The sequence below is a fragment of the Melopsittacus undulatus genome, unplaced genomic scaffold (genome assembly GCF_012275295.1).
Source record: "Melopsittacus undulatus isolate bMelUnd1 unplaced genomic scaffold, bMelUnd1.mat.Z mat_scaffold_589_arrow_ctg1, whole genome shotgun sequence".
NCBI classification, from domain to species: Eukaryota; Metazoa; Chordata; class Aves; order Psittaciformes; family Psittaculidae; genus Melopsittacus; species Melopsittacus undulatus.
In genome coordinates, this window is record NW_022994441.1 from 25655 (window position 1) to 50737 (window position 25083).

At 56.1% G+C, this 25083-nt stretch overlaps 1 protein-coding gene across 1 annotated transcript; it reads left to right on the forward strand.

The window, feature by feature from the left end:
* The first annotated feature begins 394 nt into the window (after positions 1 to 394).
* On the forward strand, positions 395 to 22933 carry LOC117438740 (integrin alpha-X-like). Its single transcript, XM_034074175.1, has 29 exons — positions 395 to 445; positions 1519 to 1636; positions 1723 to 1817; positions 2658 to 2722; positions 2803 to 2917; positions 2986 to 3116; positions 3855 to 4000; positions 4980 to 5133; positions 6291 to 6512; positions 7541 to 7742; positions 8443 to 8579; positions 9374 to 9514; positions 10045 to 10105; positions 10608 to 10624; positions 10945 to 11151; positions 12120 to 12250; positions 13833 to 13987; positions 14554 to 14708; positions 15473 to 15604; positions 16490 to 16563; positions 16644 to 16779; positions 17675 to 17782; positions 18686 to 18765; positions 19331 to 19408; positions 20354 to 20399; positions 20493 to 20600; positions 21044 to 21127; positions 22636 to 22805; positions 22903 to 22933. Exons 1-29 carry the CDS (start codon positions 415 to 417, stop codon positions 22931 to 22933), a joined length of 3330 nt encoding a protein of 1109 aa, XP_033930066.1. The 5' UTR covers positions 395 to 414.
* Positions 22934 to 25083: the final 2150 nt, after the last annotated feature.

Genomic DNA, 25083 nt, shown 5'->3' on the forward strand with positions numbered 1-25083 from the left:
TCCCCCCCCATATATAGGTGCCCCTCCCCCCATTATATGGGTCCCCCCCCACCCCATATATGGGTCCCCCTCCCCCCCCTACCCATTATATGGGTGCCCCTCCCCCACCATTATATGGGTGCCCCTCCCCCCCATATATGGGTGCCCTTCCCCCCCCATAACCCATAACCCCTCCCCCCCATCCTTCCCCTTTCTGCCCCTCCCCCCCCATATATGGGTCCCCCTCCCCCCACCCCATACATGGGTCCCCCCCCCATAGCCCCTCCCCCCACACCCCATATATAGGTATATGGGTCCCCCTCCCCCCCCCCAGCCCCTCCCCCCCCAGCCCCTCCCCCCCCAGCCCCTCCCCCCCCATAGCCCCTCCCCCTTCCTTCCTGTTCCGCTTCCCCATTGGTTGCCCCATTCTCGGCCATGGTCCCTTTGGTTCTGCTGCTGGCGGCCGGTAGGTACCAAATGGGGGGGGGGGGGGACCCCAATGTGACCCCAATGTGACCCCAATGTGACCCCAATGTGACCCCTATTGGGTGATGACATCATCAATGACCCCCCCATTGGGTGATCAATGACCCCCATTGGGTGATGATGTCATCAATGAACCCCATTGGGTGCTGGTAGGTACCAAATGGGGGGGGGGAGGGGGGAGGGACCCACTTGGGGGTCCGGGGGGGGATGACCCCAATGTGACCCCTATTGGGTGATGATGTCATCAGTGACCCCCCCATTGGGTTATCAATGACCCCATTGGGTGATGACATCATCAATGACCCCCCCATTGGGTTATCAATGACCCCATTGGGTGATGACGTCATCAATGACCCCCCCCCCATTGGGTTATCAATGACCCCCATTGGGTGATGATGTCATCAATGACCCCATTGGGTGCTGGTAGGTACCAAATGGGGGGGGGAGGGGGGGGGAGGGACCCACTTGGGGGTCCGGGGGGGGGGGGGACGACCCCAATGTGACCCCTATTGGGTGATGACGTCATCAATGACCCCCCATTGGGTGATGACGTCATCAATGAACCCCATTGGGTGCTGGTAGGTACCAAATGGGGGGGGGAGGGGGGGGGCGGGGGGGGGGCCCACTTGGGGGTCTGGGGGGGGGGACCCCAATGTGACCCCTATTGGGTTATCAATGAACCCCATTGGGTGATGACGTCATCAATGACCCCCATTGGGTGATGACGTCATCAATGACCCCCATTGGGTTATCAATGACCCCCATTGGGTGCTGACGTCATCAATGACCCCATTGGGTGATGACATCATCAATGACCCCCATTGGGTTATCAATGAACCCCATTGGGTGATGACGTCATCAATGACCCCCATTGGGTTATCAATGACCCCCATTGGGTTATCAATGACCCCATTGGCTGACGCCACCCCACCAACCCCTCCCATTGGCTGACGTCATCACCCCAACCCCTCCCATTGGCTGCCCCCACCCCCCAACCCCTCCCATTGGCTGCCCCACACCCCCATTGACCAATCCCCTCCCTCCGCCCCATAGCTCTGCCCCATAGCTCCAGTTCCCTACTGGACCTGGACTCAGCCCTGGTGTTCACTGGTGACCCCAATGGAGCCTTCGGCCAATCCGTGGCCCAGTTTGGCCCCATTGACGATGGATGGTAATGGGGGGGGAGGGGTCACCCCACACTTATGGGGCTGGGGACCCACAAGTGCCCCCCCCCACATCGTGGACCCCTCCCCATAGGGTCCTTGTGGGGGCCCCATTGGAGCGAGGGGCAAACGGGAGCATCCATCGGTGCCGGTACCGAACTGGGACCTGCCAGGAGGTGACCATAAGGGGTGAGGGCCCCATAAGTGACCCATACACCCTATAAGTGACCTCCCCCTGCCCCATAAGTGACCCCAGGCCCCATAAATGACCCCCATACCCCATAAGTGACCTCCCTCTGACCCATAAGTGACCTCCCCCTGCCCCACAAGTGACCTCCCCCTGCCCCATAAGTCCCCTTCCCACCCCATAAGAGACCCCCCCCGCCCCATAAGTGACCCTCATATCCCATAAGTGCCCTCTCCCTGCCCCATAAGTAACCTCCCCACACCCCACAAGTGCCCTCCCCCTGCCCCATAAGTGACCCCCATACCCCATAAGTCCCTTTCCCACACCCCATAAGTGCCCTCCCCCTGCCCCACAAGTGACCTCCCCCTGCCCCATAAGTGACTCTCCCCTGCCCCATAAGTGACCTCCCCACACCCCATAAATGACCCCCAGGCCCCATAAGTCCCCTTCCCACACCCCATAAGTCCCCTCCCCACACCCCATAAGGGACCTCCCCCTGCCCCATAAGTGACCTCCCTGTGCCCCATAAGTGACCCCCACACCTGATAAGTGACCTCCCCCACCCCATAAGTGACCTCCCTCTACCCCATAAGTCCCCTTCCCACCCCATAAGTGACCTCCCCTTGCCCCATAAGTGACCTCCAGGCCCCATAAGTGACCTCCCTCTGCCCCATAAGTGACCTCCAGGCCCCATAAGTGACCTCCCTCTGCCCCATAAGTGACCCCCATACCCCATAAGTGACCTCTAGGCCCCATAAGTTACCTTCCCACACCCCATAAGTGACCTCCCCCTGCCCCACAAGTGCCTCCCCCTGCCCCATAAGTGACTGCTCCATCCTCAGGCCCCCCAGGTGCCATCAACGCATCCATGGGTCTGACCCTGACCATTGGGGACAATGGGGCCTTGGTGAGTAGGGTCGGTCGGGGCCTCCCCAATGTCTTCCTATGGGGCCACCCCACAACAGGTCCCTATTCCCTGCCCCATAGGCCTGTGGCCCCACATTGCCCCACACTTGTGGGGAGAACATCCACCTCAATGGGTTCTGTGCCCTCCTGGACTCCAACCTCCACCAGCTCCAGCTCATCCCATTGACCCCACCAGGTATGGAGCTCCCCATAGCGGCCCCATAGCTGCCCTATAGGGACCCACAGCCACGTCCTGCCCCATAGATTGCCCCAAGCGCCCCACGGATGTGGTTATCCTTATGGATGGGTCAGGGAGCATCAGACCTCAGGACTTCCAGACCATGAAGAGCTTCATAGGGGACGTCATAAAGAGGTTCAAGGGGACGGACACACAGGTACCTATAGGGCATCTATGGGGCTGCCCCATAGAGGGTCAATGGGGCTGCCCCATAGGGGATCAATGGGGTTGGGGTCCATTGATCCAATGGGGTCCTATTGGATCAATGGGGATGGGTTGGGGTCCATTGATCCAATGGGGTCCTATTGGGGATCAATGGGGGTGGGTTGGGGTCCATTGATCCAATGGGGCTGCCCCATTGGGGATCAATGGGGATGGGTTGGGGTCCATTGATCCAATGGGGCTGCCCCATTGGGGATCAATGGGGGTGGGTTGGGGTCCATTGATCCAATGGGGTCCTATTGGGGATCAATGGGGGTGGGTTGGGGTCCATTGATCCAATGGGGTCCTATTGGGGATCAATGGGGGTGGGTTGGGGTCCATTGATCCAATGGGGCTGCCCCATTGGGGGTCAATGGGGGTGGGTTGGGGTCCATTGATCCAATGGGGTCCTATTGGATCAATGGGGATGGGTTGGGGTCCATTGATCCAATGGGGTCCTATTGGGTCGACTGAATGGGGTCCTCTTCTATTGACTCAATGGGTTCCTATTGGATCAACTCAATGGGGTCCTCTTCTATTGACTCAATGGGGTCATCTTCCATTGATCCAATGGGATCCTATTGGATCGACTCAATGGGATCCTATTGGATTGACCCAATGGGGTCCTCTCCATTGACTCAATGGGTCCCCATAACCTCCCCCCCATCCCCCATTCCCTGTATCCCCCTCCCAGTTTGCCCTGTCCCAGTTCTCCCACATCATCCGGCACCAGTTTGACTTCAAGACCTTCCGGAGCTCCCCAGACCCCATAGCACTTGTGGGGCAGGTGCAGCAGCTCAAGAGGTCAACCCATACAGCCACAGCCATATGGACTGCGCTGTGAGTGCCCCATAGACACCCCATAGACACCCCATAGCAGCCTATGGGGCACAGCCCCACTGCGGAGGGGTATGGGGTGTCTATGGGGTGTCTATGGGGTGTCTATGGGGTGTCTATGGGTTGTCTATGGGGTGTCTATGGGGTGTCTATGGGTGTCTATGGGGTGTCTATGGGTGTCTATGGGGGCTATGGGATGTCTATGGGTGTCTATGGGGTGTCTATGGGGTGGGTATGGGGTGTCTATGGGGTGTCCATGGGGTGTCTATGGGGTGGGTATGGGGTGTCTATGGGGTGTCTATGGGGTGGGTATGGGGTGTCTATGGGTGTCTATGGGGTGGGTATGGGGTGTCTATGGGGTGTCTATGAGGTGTCTATGGGGTGTCTATGGGTTGTCTATGGGGTGGGTATGGGGTGTCTATGGGGTGTCTATGGGGTCTATGGGGTGTCTATGGGTTGTCTATGGGGTGGGTATGGGGTGTCTATGGGGTGTCTATGGGGTGGGTATAGGGTGTCTATGGGGTGTCTATGGGGTGTCTATGGGGGGTCTATGGGGTGTCTATGGGGTGGGTATGGGGTGTCTATGGGGTGTCTATGGGGTGTCTATAGGGTGTCTATGGGGTGTCTATGGGGTGTCTATAGGGTGGGTATGGGGTGTCTATGGGGTGTCTATGGGGTGGGTATGGGGTGTCTATGGGGTGTCTATAGGGTGTCTATGGGGTGTCTATGGGGTGTCTATGGCTGTCTATGGGGTGTCTATGGGGTGTCTATGGGGTGTCTATGGGGTGGGTATGGGGTGTCTATGGGGGTCTATGGGGTGTCTATGGGTGTCTATGGGGTGTCTATGGGGTGTCTATGGCTGTCTATGGGGTGTCTATGGGGTGTCTATGGGGTGTCTATGGGGTGTCTATGGGGTGTCTATAGGGTGTCTATGGGGTGTCTATGGGGTGCTATGGGTGTCTATGGGGTGTCTATGGGGCAGGACGCAGCTGTTCACAGCGGCCAGAGGAGCTCGGGATGGGGCCACCAAGGTCCTGATCGTGGTGACTGATGGGAGGAAGTTTGATGATGGGATGGACTATGAGGACGTGATCCCATTGGCTGAGAGGATGGGGGTGACCCGATATGGGATTGGGGTGAGGGAGACGGCAGCTATGGAGCCATATATCCATATATCATCCATACATCATCCATACATCATCCATACTACATCCATACATCATCCATACATCATCCATACATCATCCATACATCATCCATACATCATCCATACGTCATCCATACGTCATCCATACGTCATCCATACAGCATCCATACAGCATCCATACATCATCCATACATCATCCATACATCATCCATACGTCATCCATACGTCATCCATACGTCATCCATACGTCATCCATACGTCATCCATACGTCATCCATACAGCATCCATACAGCATCCATACAGCATCCATACATCATCCATACTACATCCATACTACATCCATACTACATCCATACGACATCCATACGTCATCCATACGTCATCCATACGTCATCCATACGTCATCCATACGTCATCCATACGTCATCCATACGTCATCCATACATCATCCATACATCATCCATACATCATCTATACATCATCTATACATCATCCATACATCATCCCCATCCATCCCCATCCATTCCCATCCCCATCCCCATCCCATCCCATCCCCATCCCATCCCCATCCCATCCCATCCCATCCCATCCCCATCCCATCCCCATCCCCATTCCCATCCCCATCCCATTCCCATCCCATTCCCATTCCCATTCCCATCCCATCCCCATCCCATCCCCATCCCATCCCATTCCCATCCCCATCCCATCCCCATCCCATCCCCATTCCCATCCCATCCCCATCCCATCCCCATCCCATCCCATCCCCATCCCATCCCATCCCATCCCCATCCCATCCCATCCCCATCCCATTCCCATCCCATCCCCATCCCCATCCCATTCCCATCCCATCCCCATCCCATCCCCATCCCATCCCATCCCATCCCCATCCCATCCCATCCCATCCCATCCCATTCCCATCCCCATCCCCATCCCCATCCCCATCCCCTCCCATCCCATCCCATCCCCATCCCCATCCCATCCCATCCCCATCCCATCCCATCCCATCCCATCCCCATCCCCATTCCCATCCCCATCCCATCCCATCCCATCCCCATCCCATCCCATCCCATCCCATCCCATTCCCATCCCCATTCCCATTCCCACCCCATCCCATCCCCATTCACCCCACTGTCTCCCCCCCACAGGTGGGCAGTGCCTTCCAGGACCCCCAGGCCCTCACGGAGCTCAGGTCCCTGTCGTCGTCCCCCCCCCAGGACCACGTGTTCCAGGTTGGTTCGTTCCAGGCTCTCCATGGGCTCCAGCGCCTGCTCCAGGACCGGATCCTGGCACTGGAGGGCACTGGGGGGGGGGCTCAGGCCCCCAGTATGGAGATGGCTCAGGAGGGGATCAGTGCACTGCTCACACCGGTACTGGAGACATAGGGTCCTATAGCATCCCCATTGTATCCCTATGGTGCCCCCATAGCAACCCTATAGTGTGTCTATAGTGTCCCTATAGCAACCCTATAGTGTGTCTATAGTATCCCAATAGAATCCCTATAGCATCCCTATGGTGTGTCTATGGTGCCTCCATAACATCCTTATAGTGTGCCTATAGTGTCCCCATAGCAACCCTATAGTGTGCCTATAGTATCCCTATAGTATCCCTATAGCATCCCTATGGTGTGTCTATGGTGTCCCCATAGCATCCCTATAGCATCCCTATGGTGTGCCCATAGCAACCCTATAGCATCCCTATAGTATCCCTATAACATCCCTATGGTGTGTCTATGGTGCCCCCATAGCATCCCCATAGCATCCTTATAGTGTGCCTATAGTGTCCCCATAGCAACCCTATAGTGTGCCTATAGTAGCCCTATAGTATCCCTATAGTATCCCAATAGCATCCCTATAGTATCGCTATAGCATCCCTATAGTATCTTTATAGCATCCCTATAGTATTCCTACAGTATCCCAATAGCATCCCTATAGTATCCCTATAGCATCCCTATAGTATCCCTATAGCATCCCTATAGCATCCCTATAGCATCCCTATAGTATCCCTATAGTATCCCTATAGCATCCCTATAGCATCCCTATAGTATCCCAATAGCATCCCTATAGTATCCCAATAGCATCCCTATACTATCCCTATAGCATCCCTATAGTAACCCAATAGCATCCCTATAGTATCCCTATAGTACCACAATAGCATCCCTATAGTATCCCTATAGTACCCCTATAGTATCCCTATAGTACCCCTATAGTATCCCTATAGTATTCCTATAGTATCCCTATAGCATCCCTATAGCATCCCTATAGCATCCCTATAGTATCCCAATAGCATCCCCATAGCATCCCTATAGCAACCCTATGTTATCCCATGTTATCCCATATTATCCCATGTATCCCTATGTTACCCTATAGCACCCCTCCTGTCCCCTCTCCCCCCTCAGGAAGGACCCATCCTGGGCGCTGTGGGTGCCTATTCCTGGGCCGGAGGCGCCTTCCTCTATGGGGCCAATGGGGCCAATGGGGCCAATGGAGCCAATGGGGCCAATGGGGCCAATGGAGCCAATGGGGCCAATGGGGCCTATGGGGCCTATGGGGCAGGCACCTTCCTCAATGCCTCCGATGGCGACAGTGACTCCTACCTGGGTAAGGACCAATGACGTCATCAACGTCCCATGATGACATCATTAACATCCCATGATGACGTCATCATCCCATGATGACCAATGAGGTCATTGATGTCCCATGAGGACCAATGGGGTCCCATGATGACCAATGACGTCATCGATGTCCCATGATGACCAATGGGGTCCCTGATGACCAATGACGTCATCGATGTCCCCAAGGCAACCAATGGGGTCCCTGATGAGCAATGACGTCATCGATGTCCCATGATGACCAATGGGGTCCCTGATGACCAATGACGTCATCGATGTCCCATGATGACCAATGGGGTCCCATGATGACCAATGACGTCATCGATGTCCCATGATGACCAATGGGGTCCCATGATGACCAATGACGTCATCGATGTCCCATGATGACCAATGGGGTCCCATGATGACCAATGACGTCATCGATGTCCCATGATGACCAATGGGGTCCCATGATGACCAATGACGTCATCGATGTCCCATGATGACCAATGGGGTCCCATGAGGACCAATGACGTCATCAATGTCCCATGATGACCAATGGGGTCCCATGAGGACCAATGATGTCATCAATGTCCCATGATGACCAATGGGGTCCCATGATGACCAATGACGTCATCCATGGCACCCAATGGGGTCCCTGATGACCAATGACGTCATCCATGTCCCCCAATGGGGTCCCTGCCCCATAGGGTACTCCATGCAGGCCCTGTCCCTGCCATGGGGCCGGGCGCTGGCACTCGGGGCCCCCAGGTACCACCATGTGGGGCGCGTGGTCCTCCTGCAGCCCCATAGCGGGGAGGTGATGGGACAGACTATGGGGACACAGGTGAGTTATGGGGCAGGGGGGGTTGGGGGGGGATCTGTGGGGCTGGGGTGGTCTGTGGGGCTGGGGTGATCAATGGGTCTTGGGACATCAATGGGTCTGGGGTGATCTGTGGGGCTGGGGTGATCTATGGGTCTGGGGTGATCTATGGGGCTGGGGTTATCAATGGGTCTCAATTGATCAATGGGTCTGGGGTGATCTATGGGGCTGGGGTTATCAATGGGTCTCAATTGATCAATGGGTCTGGGGTGATCTATGGGTCTGGGTGATCAATGCGTCTGGGGTGATCTATGGGTCTCCATTGATCAATGGGTCTCAATTGATCTATGGGTCTGGGGTGATCAGTGGGTCTGGGGTGATCTATGGGTCTGGGGTGATCAATGGGTCTCAATGGATCAATGGGTCTCAATGGATCTATGGGTCTGGGGTGATCTATGGGTCTGGGGTGATCAATGGGTCTTGGGTGATCAATGGGTCTCACTTGATCTATGGGTCTTGGAGTGATCAATGGGTCTGGGGTGATCTATGGGTCTGGGGTGATCAATGGGTCTCAACTGATCAATGGGTCTTGGGTGATCAATGGGTCTCAATGGATCAATGGGTCTGGGATGATCAATGGGTCTCAGTTGATCAATGGGTCTGGGGTCATCAATGGGTCTCAATGGATCAATGGGTCTCCATTGATCTATGGGTCTGGGGTGATCAATGGGTCTTGGGTCATCAATGGGTCTCCATTGATCAATGGGCCCCAGTTGAGGCCCCCGCTATGGGGCTGCCCCACATCTCCTGCCCCATAGGTGGGCTCCTACTTTGGGGCCTCCCTGTGCCCCCTGGACCAGGATGGGGACGGGACCCACGACCTGCTGCTCGTCGGGGCCCCCATGTTCTATGGGGCCAACAGCGGCGGCCGCGTCTTCATCTGCAGCCTCAGGGGCAAGGTGGGGCCGGACCCATAGAGAGACACATAGGGACCCATAGAGCCCCATAGACGGACCCATAGACGGACCCATAGAGCCCCATAGAGAGACCCATAGGGACCCATAGAGGGACCCATAGACGGACCCATAGAGAGACCCATAGGGACCCATAGAGAGACCCATAGAGAGACCCATAGAGGGACACTTAGAGGGACCCATAGAGGGACACATAGAGGGACACATAGAGGGACCCATAGAGCCCCATAGAGGGACCCATAGAGCCCCATAGAGGGACCCATAGAGGGACCCATAGAGGGACCCATGGAGGGACCCATAGAACCCCATAGAGGGACCCATAGAGGGACCCATAGAACCCCATAGAAGGACCCATGGAGCCCCATAGAACCCCATACATGAGCCCCATATCCCTCCATAGCAGCCCCATAGACCCCCATATCCCCCCTATATCCCCCCATATCCCCCCATAGACCCCATAGACCCCCATAGACCCCCATAGATGCCCTATATCTGCCCCATATCTCCCCCCACAGACGCCCCTCCCCCCCCGGTGCTCCCCCCCCCTCCGGGGTCAGCCGGGTCACCCCCAGGGCCGCCCCATATCCCCCCATATCCCCCCATATCCCCCCATATCCCCCCATATCTGCCCCATATCCCCCCCATATCCCCCTATATCCCCCCATATCCCCCCATATCTGCCCCATAGCTGCCCCATAGACCCCCATACCCGCCCCATAGATGCCCTATAGCAGCCCCATATCCCCCCATATCCCCCTATATCCCCCCCATATCTGCCCCATAGCAGCCCCATATCCCCCCATATCTGCCCCATAGCATCCCTATAGCTGCCCTATAGCAGCCCCATAGCTGCCCCATAGATGACCCGTATCTGCCCCATATCTGCCCCACAGACGCCCCTCCCCCCGCTGTGCTCCCCCCCCCTCCGGGGTCACCCGGGTCACCCCCAGGGCCACCCCATATCCCCCCTATATGCCCCCATATCCCCCTATATCCCCCCATATCCCCCCATATCTGCCCCATAGCAGCCCCATAGCAGCCCCATAGCAGCCCCATAACCTCCCCCCTCCCCCCACAGACGCCCCTCCCCCCCCGGTGCTCCCCCCCCCTCCGGGGTCACCCGGGTCACCCCCAGGGCTGCCCCATATCCCCCCATATCCCCCCATATCCCCCCATATATCCCCATATCCCCCCATATCCCCCCCATATCCCCCCATATCCCCCCCATATCCCCCCATATCCCCCCCATATCCCCCCATATATCCCCATATCCCCCCATATATCCCCATATATCCCCATATCCCCCCATATCCCCCCATATCCCCCCATATATCCCCATATCCCCCTATAGATGACTGATATCTGCCCCATAGCATCCCCATAGCAGCCCCATAACCTCCCCCCTCCCCCCACAGACGCCCCTCCCCCCCCGGTGCTCCCCCCCCCTCCGGGGTCACCCGGGTCACCCCCAGGGCCGCTTTGGCTCCGCCCTCTGCCCCCTGGGTGACCTCGACGGGGACGGGAGCCCCGAGGTGGGCGTGGCCGCCCCGCACGAGGGGGGCGGGGCCGGAGCCGTCTACGTCTTCAGGGGGCGGAGCCTCGGGGAGGAGGCGTATGCGCAGGTGGGGGGGGGGGGAGGGGGGGAGGGAGGGGGTGTGTATGGGATGGATATGGGATATATATGGGGTATATGGGATGTATGGGATAGAGATGGGATATATGGGATATAGATGGGATATAGATGGGATATATGGGATATATGGGATATGGATGGGATATAGATGGGATATAGATGGGATATAGATGGGATATATGGGATATAGATGGGATATATGGGATATGGATGGGATATAGATGGGATATATGGGATGTATGGGATATGGATGGGATATATGGGATATATGGGATATAGATGGGATATATGGGATATGGATGGGATATATGGGATATAGATGGGATATAGATGGGATATATGGGATATAGATGGGATATATGGGATGTATATGGGATATAGATAGGATATATGGGATATGGATGGGATATATGGGATATATATGGGATGTATATGGGATATAGATGGGATATATGAGATATACATGGGATATATGGGATGTATGGGATAGAGATGGGATATGGATGGGATATAGATGGGATATATGGGATATATATGGGATATAGATGGGATATATGGGATATATCGGATATAGATGGGATATATGGGATATAGATGGGATATATGGGATATATGGGATATAGATGGGATATGGATGGGATATATGGGATATAGATGGGATATATGGGATGTATGGGATGTATGGGATATATGGGATAGAGGGGATATATAGGATATATGGGATATAGATGGGATATAGTCTCCCATCATCTCCCTCGTCTCCCATTGGCTCCCACTGTGTCCCCTCATCTCCCATTGGCTCCCATTGTCTCTCCTCGTCTCCCATTGGCTCCCATTGTGTCCCCTCATCTCCCATTGGCTCCCTCTGTGTCCCCTTGTCTCTGATTGGCTCCCATCATCTCCCTCCTCTCCCGTTGGCTCCCATTGTCTCTCCTTGTCTCCCATTGGCTCCCTCAGCGCATCACAGGCTCCTCCTTCCCGTCGGCCCCTCCCCTATTGGGCCAGGCCCTGAGCGGGGGGCGGGACCTGAGCGGTGATTGGCTCCCGGATGTGGCCATCGGCGCCAGGGGTCAGGTGCTGGTGCTCAGGTACCCGCTGTTCCCATGGCAACCAATGGGGTCACCATGGAGACCAATGCATCCCTATGGGGACCAATGCATCCCTATGGAGACCAATGCATCCCTATGGGGACCAATGCATCCCTATGGGGACCAATGCATCCCTATGGGGACCAATGGGGTCACCATGGAGACCAGTGCATCCCTATGGGGACCAATGCATCCCTATGGGGACCAATGCATCCCTATGGGGACCATGGGGGTCACCATGGTGACCAATGCATCCCTATGGGGACCAATGCATCCCTATGGGGACCATGGGGGTCACCATGGTGACCAATGCATTCCTATGGGGACCAATGCATCCCTATGGGGACCATGGGTGTCACCATGGCAACCAATGCATCCCTATGGGGACCAATGCATCCCTATGGGGACCATGGGGGTCACCATGGAGACCAATGCATCCCTATGGGGACCAATGCATCCCTATGGGGACCGTGGGGGTCACCATGGCAACCAATGCATCCCTATGGGGACCAACACATCCCTATGGGGTCCATGGGGGTCACAATGGCAACCAATGCATCCCTATGGGGACCAATGCATCCCTATGGGGACCATCGGGGTCACCATGGCAACCAATGCATCCCTATGGGGACCAACCCCATCACCATGGCCACCGTCACCATTACCATGGTGACCATCCCATCCCCATCCCCATAGCAACCACCCCTATGGTCCCCACCCCTTATCCCCCATCCCCATAGCAACCATTCCCATCATCCCCATCACTATGGTACCCATCTCCATGGTCCCCATCCCTTACTCCCCATCCCCATGGACCCCATGGTCCCCATCACCCCCATCCCCATAGCAACCATCTCCATCCCCATCCCCATGGTCCCCATCCCTTATCCCCCATCCCCATAGCAACCACCCCATGATCCCCATCACCCCCATCCCCATAGCAACCACCCACATGGTCCCCACCCCTTAACCCCCATCCCCATAGTAACGATCTCCATCCCCATCACCATAGCAACCATCCCTATGGTCCCCATCCCTTACCCCCCATCCCCATAGCAACCATCTCCATCCCCATCCCCATAGCAACCTTTCCCATCATCCCCATCACCTTGGAATCCATCCCCATAGCAACCACCCCCATGGTCCCCACCCCTTATCCCCCATCCCCATAGTAACCATCTCCATCCCCATCCCCATAGCAACCACCCCCACGGTATCCACCCCTTATCCCCCATCCCCATAGCAACCACCCCCATGGTCCCCATCCCTTATCCCCCATCCCCATAGCAACAGTCCCCATGGTCCCCATCACCCCCATCCCCATAGCAACCACCCTATGGTACCCATCCCTTAACCCCCATCCCCATAGCAACCATCCCCATCCCCATCCCCATTGCAACCATTACCATCATCCCCATCCCCATGGTATCCATCCCTTATCCCCCATCCCCATAGCAACCATCTCCATGGTCCCCATCCCTTACCCCCCATCCCCATAGCAACCCCCCCCCCGGTACCCATGGTAACCCCCCCCCCGGTAACCATAGCAACCCCCCCCCCCGGTAACCATGGTAACCCGCAGGTCCCGCCCCCTCCTCCGCCTCCGGGTGCTCATCTCCTTCACCCCCCCCCGGGTTCCCCTCTCGTCCATTGGCTGCCATGAACCTGAGACCCCCAAGGGGGTGGCCAAGGCCGAGGTCTGCATCAGAGCATCCAAGGGGAGACCTGATGGCTACGGTGAGACCCATAGGGACATATAGGGACATATAGGGACATATAGAGACCATAGGGACACATAGAGACATATAGGGACCCATAGAGATACATAGGGACACATAGAGACACATAGAGACACATAGAGACACATAGAGACCATAGAGACACATAGAGACACATAGAGACCTATAGAGACACATAGAGACACATAGAGACACATAGAGACCCATAGAGACCCATAGAGACACATAGAGACACATAGAGACCCATAGAGACACATAGAGACCCCATAGAGACCCATAGAGACACATAGAGACACATAGAGACCATAGAGACCCCATAGAGACCCCATAGAGACCCCATAGAGACCCATAGAACCCCATAGAGACCCCATAGAGCCCCATAGAGCCCCATAGAGACCCCACAGAGACCCCATAGAGCCCCATAGAGACCCCATAGAGCCCCATAGAGACCCCATAGAGACCCCATAGAGCCCCATAGAGGCCCCATAGAGACCCCATAGATACCCCATAGAACCCCATAGATCCCCATAGACCCCCCCAGACCCACATCCCCTCTCCCCATAGGCTCCCAGGTGTCCACCACCCTCCGCTATGGGGCAGAGCTGGACCCAGGCCGGAGCTCAGCTCGTGCAGTGTTCCCGGATGGAGCCACTGTCCTCAATGGGAGCATCCGGATGGGGCTGGGCCAGAGCTGCCAGGTCTACCCCATAGCACTGGCTGTAAGTGCCATAGGGGGCAATGGGGGGGAGTGGGGATGGGACCCATAGAATCAGTGGGGCTGCCTTATAGAGTCAATGGGGCTGCCCCATAGAATTAATGGGGCTGCCCTATAGAATCAGTGGGGCTGCCCCATAGAATCAATGGGGCTGCCCTATGGAATCAATGGGGCTGCCCTATAGAATCAATGGGTTTGTGCCTCATAGAATCAATGGGGCTTCCCTATGGAATCAATGGGGCTGCCCCATAGAATCAATGGGGCTGCCCCATAGAATCAATGGGGCTGCCCCATAGAATCAATGGGGCTGCCCTATAGAATCAATGGGGCTGCCCCATAGAATCAATGGGTCAGCCCTATAGAATCAATGGGGCTGTCCTATGGAATCAATGGGACTGCCCATAGAACTAATAGGGTTGCCCCATAGAATCAATGGGTCAGCCCCATAGAATCAATGGGGCTGTGACCCATAGAATCAATGGGTCAGCCCCATAGAATCAGTGGGTCTTCCCCATAGACTCAATGGGTCAGCCCCATAGAATCAATAGGGCTGCCCCATAGAATCAATGGGGCTTCCCTATAGAATCAATGGAGTTGTGCCCCATAGAATCAATGGGGCTGTGACCCATAGAATCAATAGGGCTGCCCCATAGAATCCATGGGTCTGCCCCATAGAATCAATGGGTCAGCCCCATAGAATCAATGGGTCAGCCCCATAGAATCAATAGGGCTGCCCCATAGAATCCATGGGTCTGCCCCACACCATAGGGCTGCCCAAGGGACACACTAACCCCAGTGCTGTTGAGGTTCAGCTTCGAGGCCATTGGAGATGCTCTGGATGGAGCTGGAGGCCTCAGGCCAGGACTGAGCTGGGACACGGAGACGGTGGCAGAGGGGAAGGTGGATCTATGGGGTCTATGGGGTCTATGGGGTCTATGGGGTCTATGGGATCCATGGGGTCTATGGGGGTCTATGGGGTCTATGGGGCTATGGGGTCTATGGGGTCTATGGCGTCTATGGGGTCTATGGGGTCTATGGGGCAATGGGGTCTATGGGGTCTATGGGGCAATGGGGGTCTATGGGGCTATGGGGCAATGGGGTCTATGGGTCTATGGGGTCTATGTGGGCTATGGGGGTCTATGGGGTCTATGGGGGTCTATGGGGTCTATGGGGCAATGGGGGTAATGGGGGCAATGGTGGTAATGGGGGACAATGGTGATCAATGGGGATCAATGGTGATCAATGGATATCAATGGGATCAATGGGGATCAATGGGATCAATGGTGCTCAATGGTGCTCAATGGGGATCAATGGGATCAATGGGATCAATGGTGATCAATGGTGATCAATGGGATCAATGGTGATCAATGTTGATCAATGGGGATCAATGGTGATCAATGGTTATCAATGGGATCAATGGGGATCAATGGGATCAATGGTAATCAATGATGATCAATGGGATCAATGGGGATCAATGGGATCAATGGTGATCAATGGGAATCAATGGGAATCAATGGGGATCAATGGGGATCAATGGGGATCAATGGAGGTCAATGGGGATCAATGGGATCAATGGATATCAATGGGGATCAATGGGATCAATGGGATCAATGGTGATCAGTGGGATCAATGGGGATCAATGGGATCAATGGGGATCAATGGGTTCAATGGGAATCAATGGGATCAATGGGGATCAATGGGTATCAATGGGTATCAATGATGATCAATGGTGCCCTATGCTGCTCTATGGTGCTCTATGGGGCGCCCCACACCTCTGCCCCACAGCTTCCCTTCAACCTCAACTGTGGCCCCGACCACGTCTGCATTGACGACCTCCGTGTGTCCATCAACATGTCCGGGTGGGTCTGACCCCCATCTATGGGGCAGCCCCATAGCGTGTGCCCCCCCCTGACCCCCTGACCCCATATGTGCCCCATAGGCCGGTGCTGTTGGGGGTCAGCGATGGGGTGGACGTGGTCCTGGCCCTATGGAACTATGGGGAGAGCTCCCCCGGCCCCATAGTGGAGCTGCAGCATCATCCAGTGCTGGCCTATCGCAGAGTGAGGCTGCTGCAGGTGGGACCCATAGAGACCTATAGAGACCATAGAGACACATAGAGACCTATAGAGACACATAGAGACACATAGAGACCCATAGAGACACATAGAGACACATAGAGACACATAGAGACACATAGAGACCCATAGAGACACATAGAGACACATAGAGACACATAGAGACCCATAGAGACACATAGAGACCATAGAGACCCATAGAGACCATAGAGACACATAGAGACCCATAGAGACCATAGAGACACATAGAGACACATAGAGACCCATAGAGACACATAGAGACACAGAGACACATAGAGCCCCCATTAGAACCCATAGCGCCCCATAGAACCCCTATTTCACCCTATAGCGCCCCATAGAGCCCCTATTTTTCACCCCATAGCGCCCCATAGAACCCCTATTTCACCCCATAGCGACCCATAGAACCCCTATTTAACCCCATAGCGACCCATAGAGCCCCCATTTCACCCCATAGCGACCCATAGAACCCCTATTTGACCCCATAGCGCCCCATAGAACCCCTATTTCACCCCATAGCACCCCATAGAACCCCTATTTCACCCCATAGCGCCCCATAGAGCCCCTATTTCACCCCATAGCACCCCATAGAACCCCCATTTCACCCCATAGCGACCCATAGAACCCCTATTTGACCCCATAGCGCCCCATAGAACCCCTATTTCACCCCATAGCACCCCATAGAACCCCCATTTCACCCCATAGCGCCCCATAGAACCCCTATTTGACCCCATAGCGCCCCATAGAACCCCTATTTCACCCCATAGCACCCCATAGAGCCTCCATTTCACCCCATAGCGCCCCATAGAGCCCCTATTTCACCCCCATTTGACCCCTATGTGACCCCACTTGACCCCTCCCCCCCCCTCCGTTCCAGGCCTCCGGGAGCCCCTCCCCCCCCCTCTGCCGCTCGGAGCCCGGATCGCGCATGCGCAGGAGCACCCGCTGCTCGCTCCGCCCCCCCCTGCTGCCCGCCGGACATCACGTGGGTACCGGGGGGCGGGGCCAGAGAGGGACGTGGGACCTATAGGGACCTATAGAGACCTATAGAGTCCTATAGAGACCCCATAGAGACACATAGAGACCTATAGAGACCTATAGAGTCCTATAGAGACCCCATAGAGACACATAGAGACCTATAGAGACCTATAGAGACACATAGAGACACATAGAGACACATAGAGACACATAGAGACACATAGAGACCCCATAGAGACCCCATAGAGACCCCATAGTGCCCCATAGATGCCACCCAGACCCCATAGAACCTCTATTTGACCCCATAGAAGCCCCATTAACCCCCTATAGATGCCTTCAAGGCCCCATAGAGCCCCATTTAACCCCATAGAGCCCCTATTTGACCCCATAGAGGCCCCATTTTGCCCCATAGAGCCCCATATCACCCCATAGAAGCCCTATTTGACCCCATAGAACGCCCTTTCACCCCATAGAAGGCCTATTTGACCCCATAGAGCCCCCATTTAACCCCATAGTTCACCCCATAAACCCCCTATAGATGCCTTCAAGGCCCCATAGTGCCCCCATTTCACCCCATAGATGCCACCCAGAACCCATAGAGCCTCCATATGACCCCATAGAGCCCCCATTTGACCCCATAGAACCCCCATAGAGCCCCCATGTGACCCCATAGGTGCCCCCATTGGCCCCATAGAGCCCCCATTGGCCCCATAGAGCCCCCATTGGCCCCATAGAAGTCCCCATTTGACCCCATAGAGCCCCCATTTGACCCCATAGAGCCCCCATTTGACCCCATAGAACCCCCATTTGACCCCACAGAGCCCCCATTGGCCCCATAGAGCCCCATTGGCCCCATAGCTGCCCCCATTGGCCCCATAGCTGCCCCCAGGCCCCATAGCTCTCCCCATAGGTCACCTTCGTGGTCACCTTGGACGTGCCCCTTGATGCTGAACTGGGACCAGTGCTGGAACTGGTGGCCAAGGCCAATAGGTGAGTATGGGGCCATTGGGTGTCATTGACCCCATTGGGTGTCATTGGGTGTCATCGACCCCATTGGGTGCCCATTGGGTGTCATTGGGTGCCCATTGACCCCATTGGGTCCCATTGACCCCATTGGGTGCCCATTGATCCCATTGGGTGCCACTGACCCCATTGGGTGCCATTGGGTGTCATTGGGTGTCATTGACCCCATTGGGTGCCATTGGGTGCCATTGATCCCATTGGGTGTCCATTGATCCCATTGGGTGCCCATTGGGTGTCATTGGGTGCCATTGATCCCATTGGGTGCCATTGACCCCATTGGGTGCCCATTGACCCCATTGGGTTCCCATTGACCCCATTGGGTGCCCATTGACCCCATTGATCCCCATTGACCCTATTGATCCCCATTGATCCCATTGGGTGCCCATTGACCCCCATTGAGCCCCATTGACCCCATTGAGTCCCCATTGACCCCATTGATCCCATTGGGTCCCCATTGACCCCCATTGACCCCATTGATCCCATTGATCCCATTGATCCCCATTGACCCCATTGATCCCATTGATCCCATCAGTGACTCTTCGGCACCAGAGCCCCCAGAGGAACGTGTCCAAGTCCCAGTGAAGATTGGGGTTCACTTGAGCATCAGCAGGTACCAGCCCCACATCTATGGGTCCAATGGGTCCCCAGCCCCACATCTATGGGTCCTATGGGTCCTATGGGGCCCCAGCCCCACATCTATGGGTCCAATGGGTCCCCAGCCCCACATCTATGGGTCCAATGGGTCCCCAGCCCCACATCTATGGGTCCTATGGGGCCCCAGCCCCACATCTATGGGTCCAGTGGGTCCCCAGCCCCACATCTATGGGTCCTATGGGTCCCCAGCCCCACATCTATGGGTCCTATGGGGCCCCAGCCCCACATCTATGGGTCCAATGTCCCAGCCCCACATCTATGGGTCCAATGTCCCAGCCCCACATATATGGGTCCTATGGGTCCCCAGCCCCACATCTATGGGTCCTATGGGTCCCCAGCCCCACATCTATGGGTCCAATGGGTCCTATGGGTCCCCAGCCCCACATCTATGGGTCCTATGGGTCCAATGGGTCCCCAGCCCCACATCTATGGGTCCTATGGGTCCCCAGCCCCACATCTATGGGTCCAATGTCCCAGCCCCACATCTATGGGTCCAATGGGTCCCCAGCCCCACATCTATGGGTCCTATGGGTGCCCAGCCCCACATCTATGGGTCCTATGGGTCCCAGCCCCACATCTATGGGTCCAATGGGTCCCCAGCCCCACATCTATGGGTCCCATGCACCCCCAGCCCCACATCTATGGGTCCTATGGGTCCCCAGCCCCACATCTATGGGTCCAACGGGTCTCCAGCCCCACATCTATGGGTCCTATGAGTCCCCAGCCCCACATCTATGGGTCCCAATGTCCCAGCCCCACATCTATGGGTCCCATGCACCCCCAGCCCCACATCTATGGGTCCAATGGGTCCCCAGCCCCACATCTATGGGTCCTATGGGTCACCAGCCCCACATCTATGAGTCCCATGTCCCTGCCCCACATCTCTGCCTCTGCCCCACAGCTCCTCCTCCAACCCCCCATCGGGCCCATTGATCCATCACTACGAGGTAAGCGTGTGGGGCCCTGCCCCATAAGTGTGGGGCAGGAGCTGCCCCCCCCCCCCCCCCCCCCGCCCCATAGAGCCCTTCTCTGCCCCACAGGTGAAGCTATGGGGCCAACGAGGCCTCCCCATCAACGTCACCTTCCTGGTACCCACAGCAATGGGGGGGAACCAGCTATGGGGCAGCCTGGAGCTGACCCACAGCCAGGTGAGGACGGCCCCATAGAGCCCCATAGAGCCCCATAGAGACACATAGAGACACATAGAGACACATAGACCCCCCATAGACCCCCTATAGACCCCCATAGACCCCCCATAGACCCCCATAGACCCCCATAGAGCCCCATAGACCCCCCATAGACCCCCATAGACCCTCATATCCCCCCCCATAGACCCCCATAGACTTCCATAGACCCCCCATAGACCCCTATAGATCCCCATAGACCCACATAGACCCCCCCATAGACCCCCATAAACCCCCATATCCCCCCATAGCCCTCCCATAGAGCCCCATAGACCCCCTATAGACCTCCATAGACCCCCATAGACCCCCCATAGACCCCATAGACCCCCCATATCCCCCCATAGACCCCCACAGACCCCATAGACACCCCATAGACCCCCATAGATCCCTATGGGTCTGCCCCATAGGACCCCAGTCGGTGCCAGGCGGTCGCTGAGCATCCCCCGAAGGACCCGGATGGAACCAGGAGCCTGAGACAGCGACACCTGCTGGTGAGAGAGCAATGGGGGGTCTATGGGTCTCTATGGGGCTCTATGGGGTCTATGGGTGTCTATGGGGGGTCTATGGGGGCTCTATGGGGTCTATGGGTGTCTATGGGGGGTCTATGGGGGGTCTATGGGGGTCTATGGGGGTCTATGGGGGTCTATGGGGTGTCTATGGGTGTCTATGGGGGGTCTATGGGGGGTCTATGGGGATCTATGGGGGTCTATGGGGGGTCTATGGGTGTCTATGGGGGGTCTATGGGGGTCTATGGGGATCTATGGGGGTCTATGGGGGGTCTATGGGTGTCTATGGGGGGTCTATGGGGGGTCTATGGGGGTCTATGGGGGTCTATGGGGGTCTATGGGGGGTCTATGGGTGTCTATGGGGGGTCTATGGGGGGTCTATGGGGATCTATGGGGGTCTATGGGGGGTCTATGGGTGTCTATGGGGGGTCTATGGGGGTCTATGGGGATCTATGGGGGTCTATGGGGGGTCTATGGGGCTGTATGGGGGGTCTATGGGGGGTCTATGGGGGGTCTATGGGGGTCTATGTGGCTCTATGGGGGTCTATGGGGCTCTATGGGGGGGTCTATGGGGGTCTATGGGGCTGTATGGGGGGTCTATGGGGGGTCTATGGGGGGTCTATGGGGGTCTATGGGCTCTATGGGGGGTCTATGGGGGTCTATGGGGCTGTATGGGGGGTCTATGGGGGGTCTATGGGGGTCTATGGGGGTCTATGGGGGTCTATGGGGTGTCTATGGGGCTCTATGGGGGGTCTATGCGGGTCTATGGGGGGTCTATGGGGCTCTATGGGGTCTCTATGGGGGTCTATGGGGGTCTATGGGGGTCTATGGGGGATCTATGGGGCTCTATGGGGGTCTATGGGGGATCTGTGGGGCTCTATGGGGGTCTATGGGGCTCTATGGGGTCTATGGGGCTCTATGGGGGGTCTATGGGGGTCTATGGGGGGGTCTATGGGGGTCTATGGGGGGGTCTATGGGGGTCTATGGGGGCTCTATGGGGGGTCTATGGGGCTCTATGGGGGTCTATGGGGGGTCTATGGGGGGTACATAGGGGTCTATGGGGGATCTATGGGGCTCTATGGGGGTCTATGGGGGATCTATGGGGCTCTATGGGGCTCTATGGGGTGTCTATGGGGATCTATGGGATCTATGGGGCTCTATGGGGTCTATGGGGCTCTATGGGGGGTCTATGGGCTCTATGGGGGGGTCTATGGGGGGTCTATGGGGGTCTATGGGGCTCTATGGGGGTCTATGGGGCTCTATGGGGGGTCTATGGGGCTCTATGGGGATCTATGGGGCTCTATGGGGGTCTATGGGGGGGTCTATGGGGGTTCTATGGGGCTCTATGGGGCTCTATGGGGGTCTATGGGGGGGCTATGGGGCTCTATGTGTCTCTATGTGTCTCTATGGGTCTCTATGGGTCTCTATTGGTCTCTATGGGGTCTCTATGTGTCTCTATGGGTCTCTCTGTGCCCCACATCTCTGCCCCATAGGACTGTGCTGTGGCCTCGTGTCGGGAGTTCCGGTGCCAAATGGGCCCCATAGAACCCCCCCAAGTGCTTCGGTTTGGGGTCGGGGGGGGGGAACCTGCTATGGGATGGATGAAGGAGGTGAGAAATGGGGAACTATGGGGTTCCTATTGGCTCTATTGGGCTCTATGGGGGTCTGTGGGGGGCTATGGGTCCTATGGGTCTCTATGGGGTTTCTATGGGGTCTCTATTGGCTCTATGGGGCTCTATGGGGTCTATGGGGCTCTATAGTGGTCTCTGGGGGGCTATGGGGGGGCTATAGGTCTCTATGGGGTCTCTATGGGTCTCCATGGGTCCCTATGGGGTCTCTATGGGGTCCCTATGGGTCTCTATGGGTCACTATGGGTCTCTATGGGGCTCTATGGCCTCTCTATGTGTCTCTATGGGTCTCTATGGGTCCCTATGGGTCTCTATGGGTAACTATGGGTCTCTATGGGGTCTCTATTGTGCTCTATGGTTCTCTATGGGTCTCTATGGGTCCCTATGAGTCCCTATGGGTGTCTATGGGTCTCTATGGGGTGTCTATGGGTCTCTGTGGGTCTCTATGTGTCTCTATGGGGTCTCTATGTGTCTATAGGTCCCTATGTGTCCCTATGTATCTCTATGGGTCCCTATGTGTCCCTATGGGTCCACTATGAATCTCTATTGGGCCCTATGGTTCTCTATGGGTCCCTATGGGCTCTCTATGGGTCCCTATATGTCCCTATGTGTCTCTATGGGTCTCTATGTATCTCTATGGGGTCTCTATGTATCTCTATATGTCTCTATGTGTCTCTATGTATCCCTATGGGTCCCTATATGTCTCTATGTGTCTCTATGGGTCCCCTATATGTCTCTATGTGTCTCTCCCCATCCCCAGCTGGGGCTCCCCAGGTTCTCCTGCAGAGCTCAGCACTGGATCAGCTTCAATGGGGACAGATTCCAGAACATGGGAGGGCAGCAGGAGGCTCAGGTGAGACCCACAGAGCTATGGGGCAGGTGCAATGGGGTCTATGGGGGCTCTATGGGGCTCCTATAGGGGTTCTATAGGGCTCTATGGGGTTCCTATAGGGGTCTATGGGGGTCCTATGGGTTTCCTATAGGGGTCTATGGATCTCTATGGGGCTCCTATAGGGCTTTATGGGGTTCCTATAGGGCTCTATGGGGTTCCTATAGGGGTCTATGGATCTCTATGGGGCTCCTATAGGGCTTTATGGGGCTCCTATGGGGTTCTATGGGGTTCCTATAGGGCTCTATAGGGCTCTATGGGGTTCCTATAGGGCTCTATGGGTTCCTATAGGGCTCTATGGGGTTCCTATAGGTCTCTATGGGTTCCTATAGGGCTCTATGGTTCCTATAGGTCTCTATGGGTTCCTATAGGTCTCTATGGGCTCTATTGGGTGCCAGGGGGGCCGCAGGCAGGGGTTTGCTGCGCGGCCTGCAGGGGGCGGTAAAGGGCTGCAGGGGGCGGGGTCAGACCAGGACAACGCCCCCTAGGTGAGCTCTGATTGGCTGGAGGGGAGTCCATTCATGTCTATGGAGCTCTATTGGTGTTATAGGAGTGAATGGGGTGCTATGGAGTGTCTATGGGGCTTGTGGGGTCTCTATGGGTCTCTGTGGGTCTCTATGGTCTCTATGGGGTCCCTATGGGGCTCTATGGGTCCCTATGGGGCTCTATGGGGTCCCTATGGGTTCCTATGGGTCCCTATGGGTCTCTATGGGGTCCCTATGGGGTCCCTATTGGTCCCTATGGGTCCCTATGGGTCTCTATGGGGCAGCCCCACATCCTCTCTCTGCCCCACAGCTCCAGACTGAGCTGGATCACTCAGAGCCCCCCAACCTCCTGCCCTATATCCTGGGGGGGTCACTGGGGGGGCTCCTGCTGCTGGCCCTGCTGGCGGGGGGGCTCTACAAGGTGAGCTATGGGGCAGCCCCATCTATGGGGCTCTATGGGGCTCTATGGGGCTCTATGGGGCTCTATGGGGTCTCTCTATGGGTCTCTATGGGGTTCTCTATGGGTCTCTATGGGTCTCTATGGGGTCTCTATGGGGTCTCTATGGGTCTCTATGTGGTCTCTATGGGTCTCTATGGGGTCTCCATAGGGTCTCTATGGGTCTCTATGGGTCTCTATGGGTTTCTATGTTGTCTCTAGGGGTCTCTATGGGGTCTCTATGAGTCTCTATGGGTCTCTATGGGGTCTCTATGGGTCTCTATGGGTCTCTATGGGAACTCTATGGGGTCTCTATGGGGGCTCTATTGGAGCTCTATGGGTCTCTATGGGTCTCTATGTGTCTCTATGTGTCTCTATTGGGTCTCTATGGGTCTCTATGGGTCTCTATGGGTCTCTATGGGGTCTCTATGGTCTTTAATGGGTCTCTATGGGGTCCCTATGGGTCTCTATGGGTCTCTATGTGTCTCTATCGTGTCTCTATG

Bases quoted from the DNA above. Each gene is read 5' to 3' on its own strand.
- LOC117438740 (XM_034074175.1), top strand. From the start codon at position 415: ATGGTCCCTTTGGTTCTGCTGCTGGCGGCCG. The intron at 2,918-2,985 runs GTATGGAGCTCC...CCTGCCCCATAG, and splicing joins CATCCCATTGACCCCACCAG to ATTGCCCCAAGCGCCCCACG. The intron at 11,152-12,119 runs GTGGGGGGGGGG...TGGCTCCCTCAG, and splicing joins GGGAGGAGGCGTATGCGCAG to CGCATCACAGGCTCCTCCTT.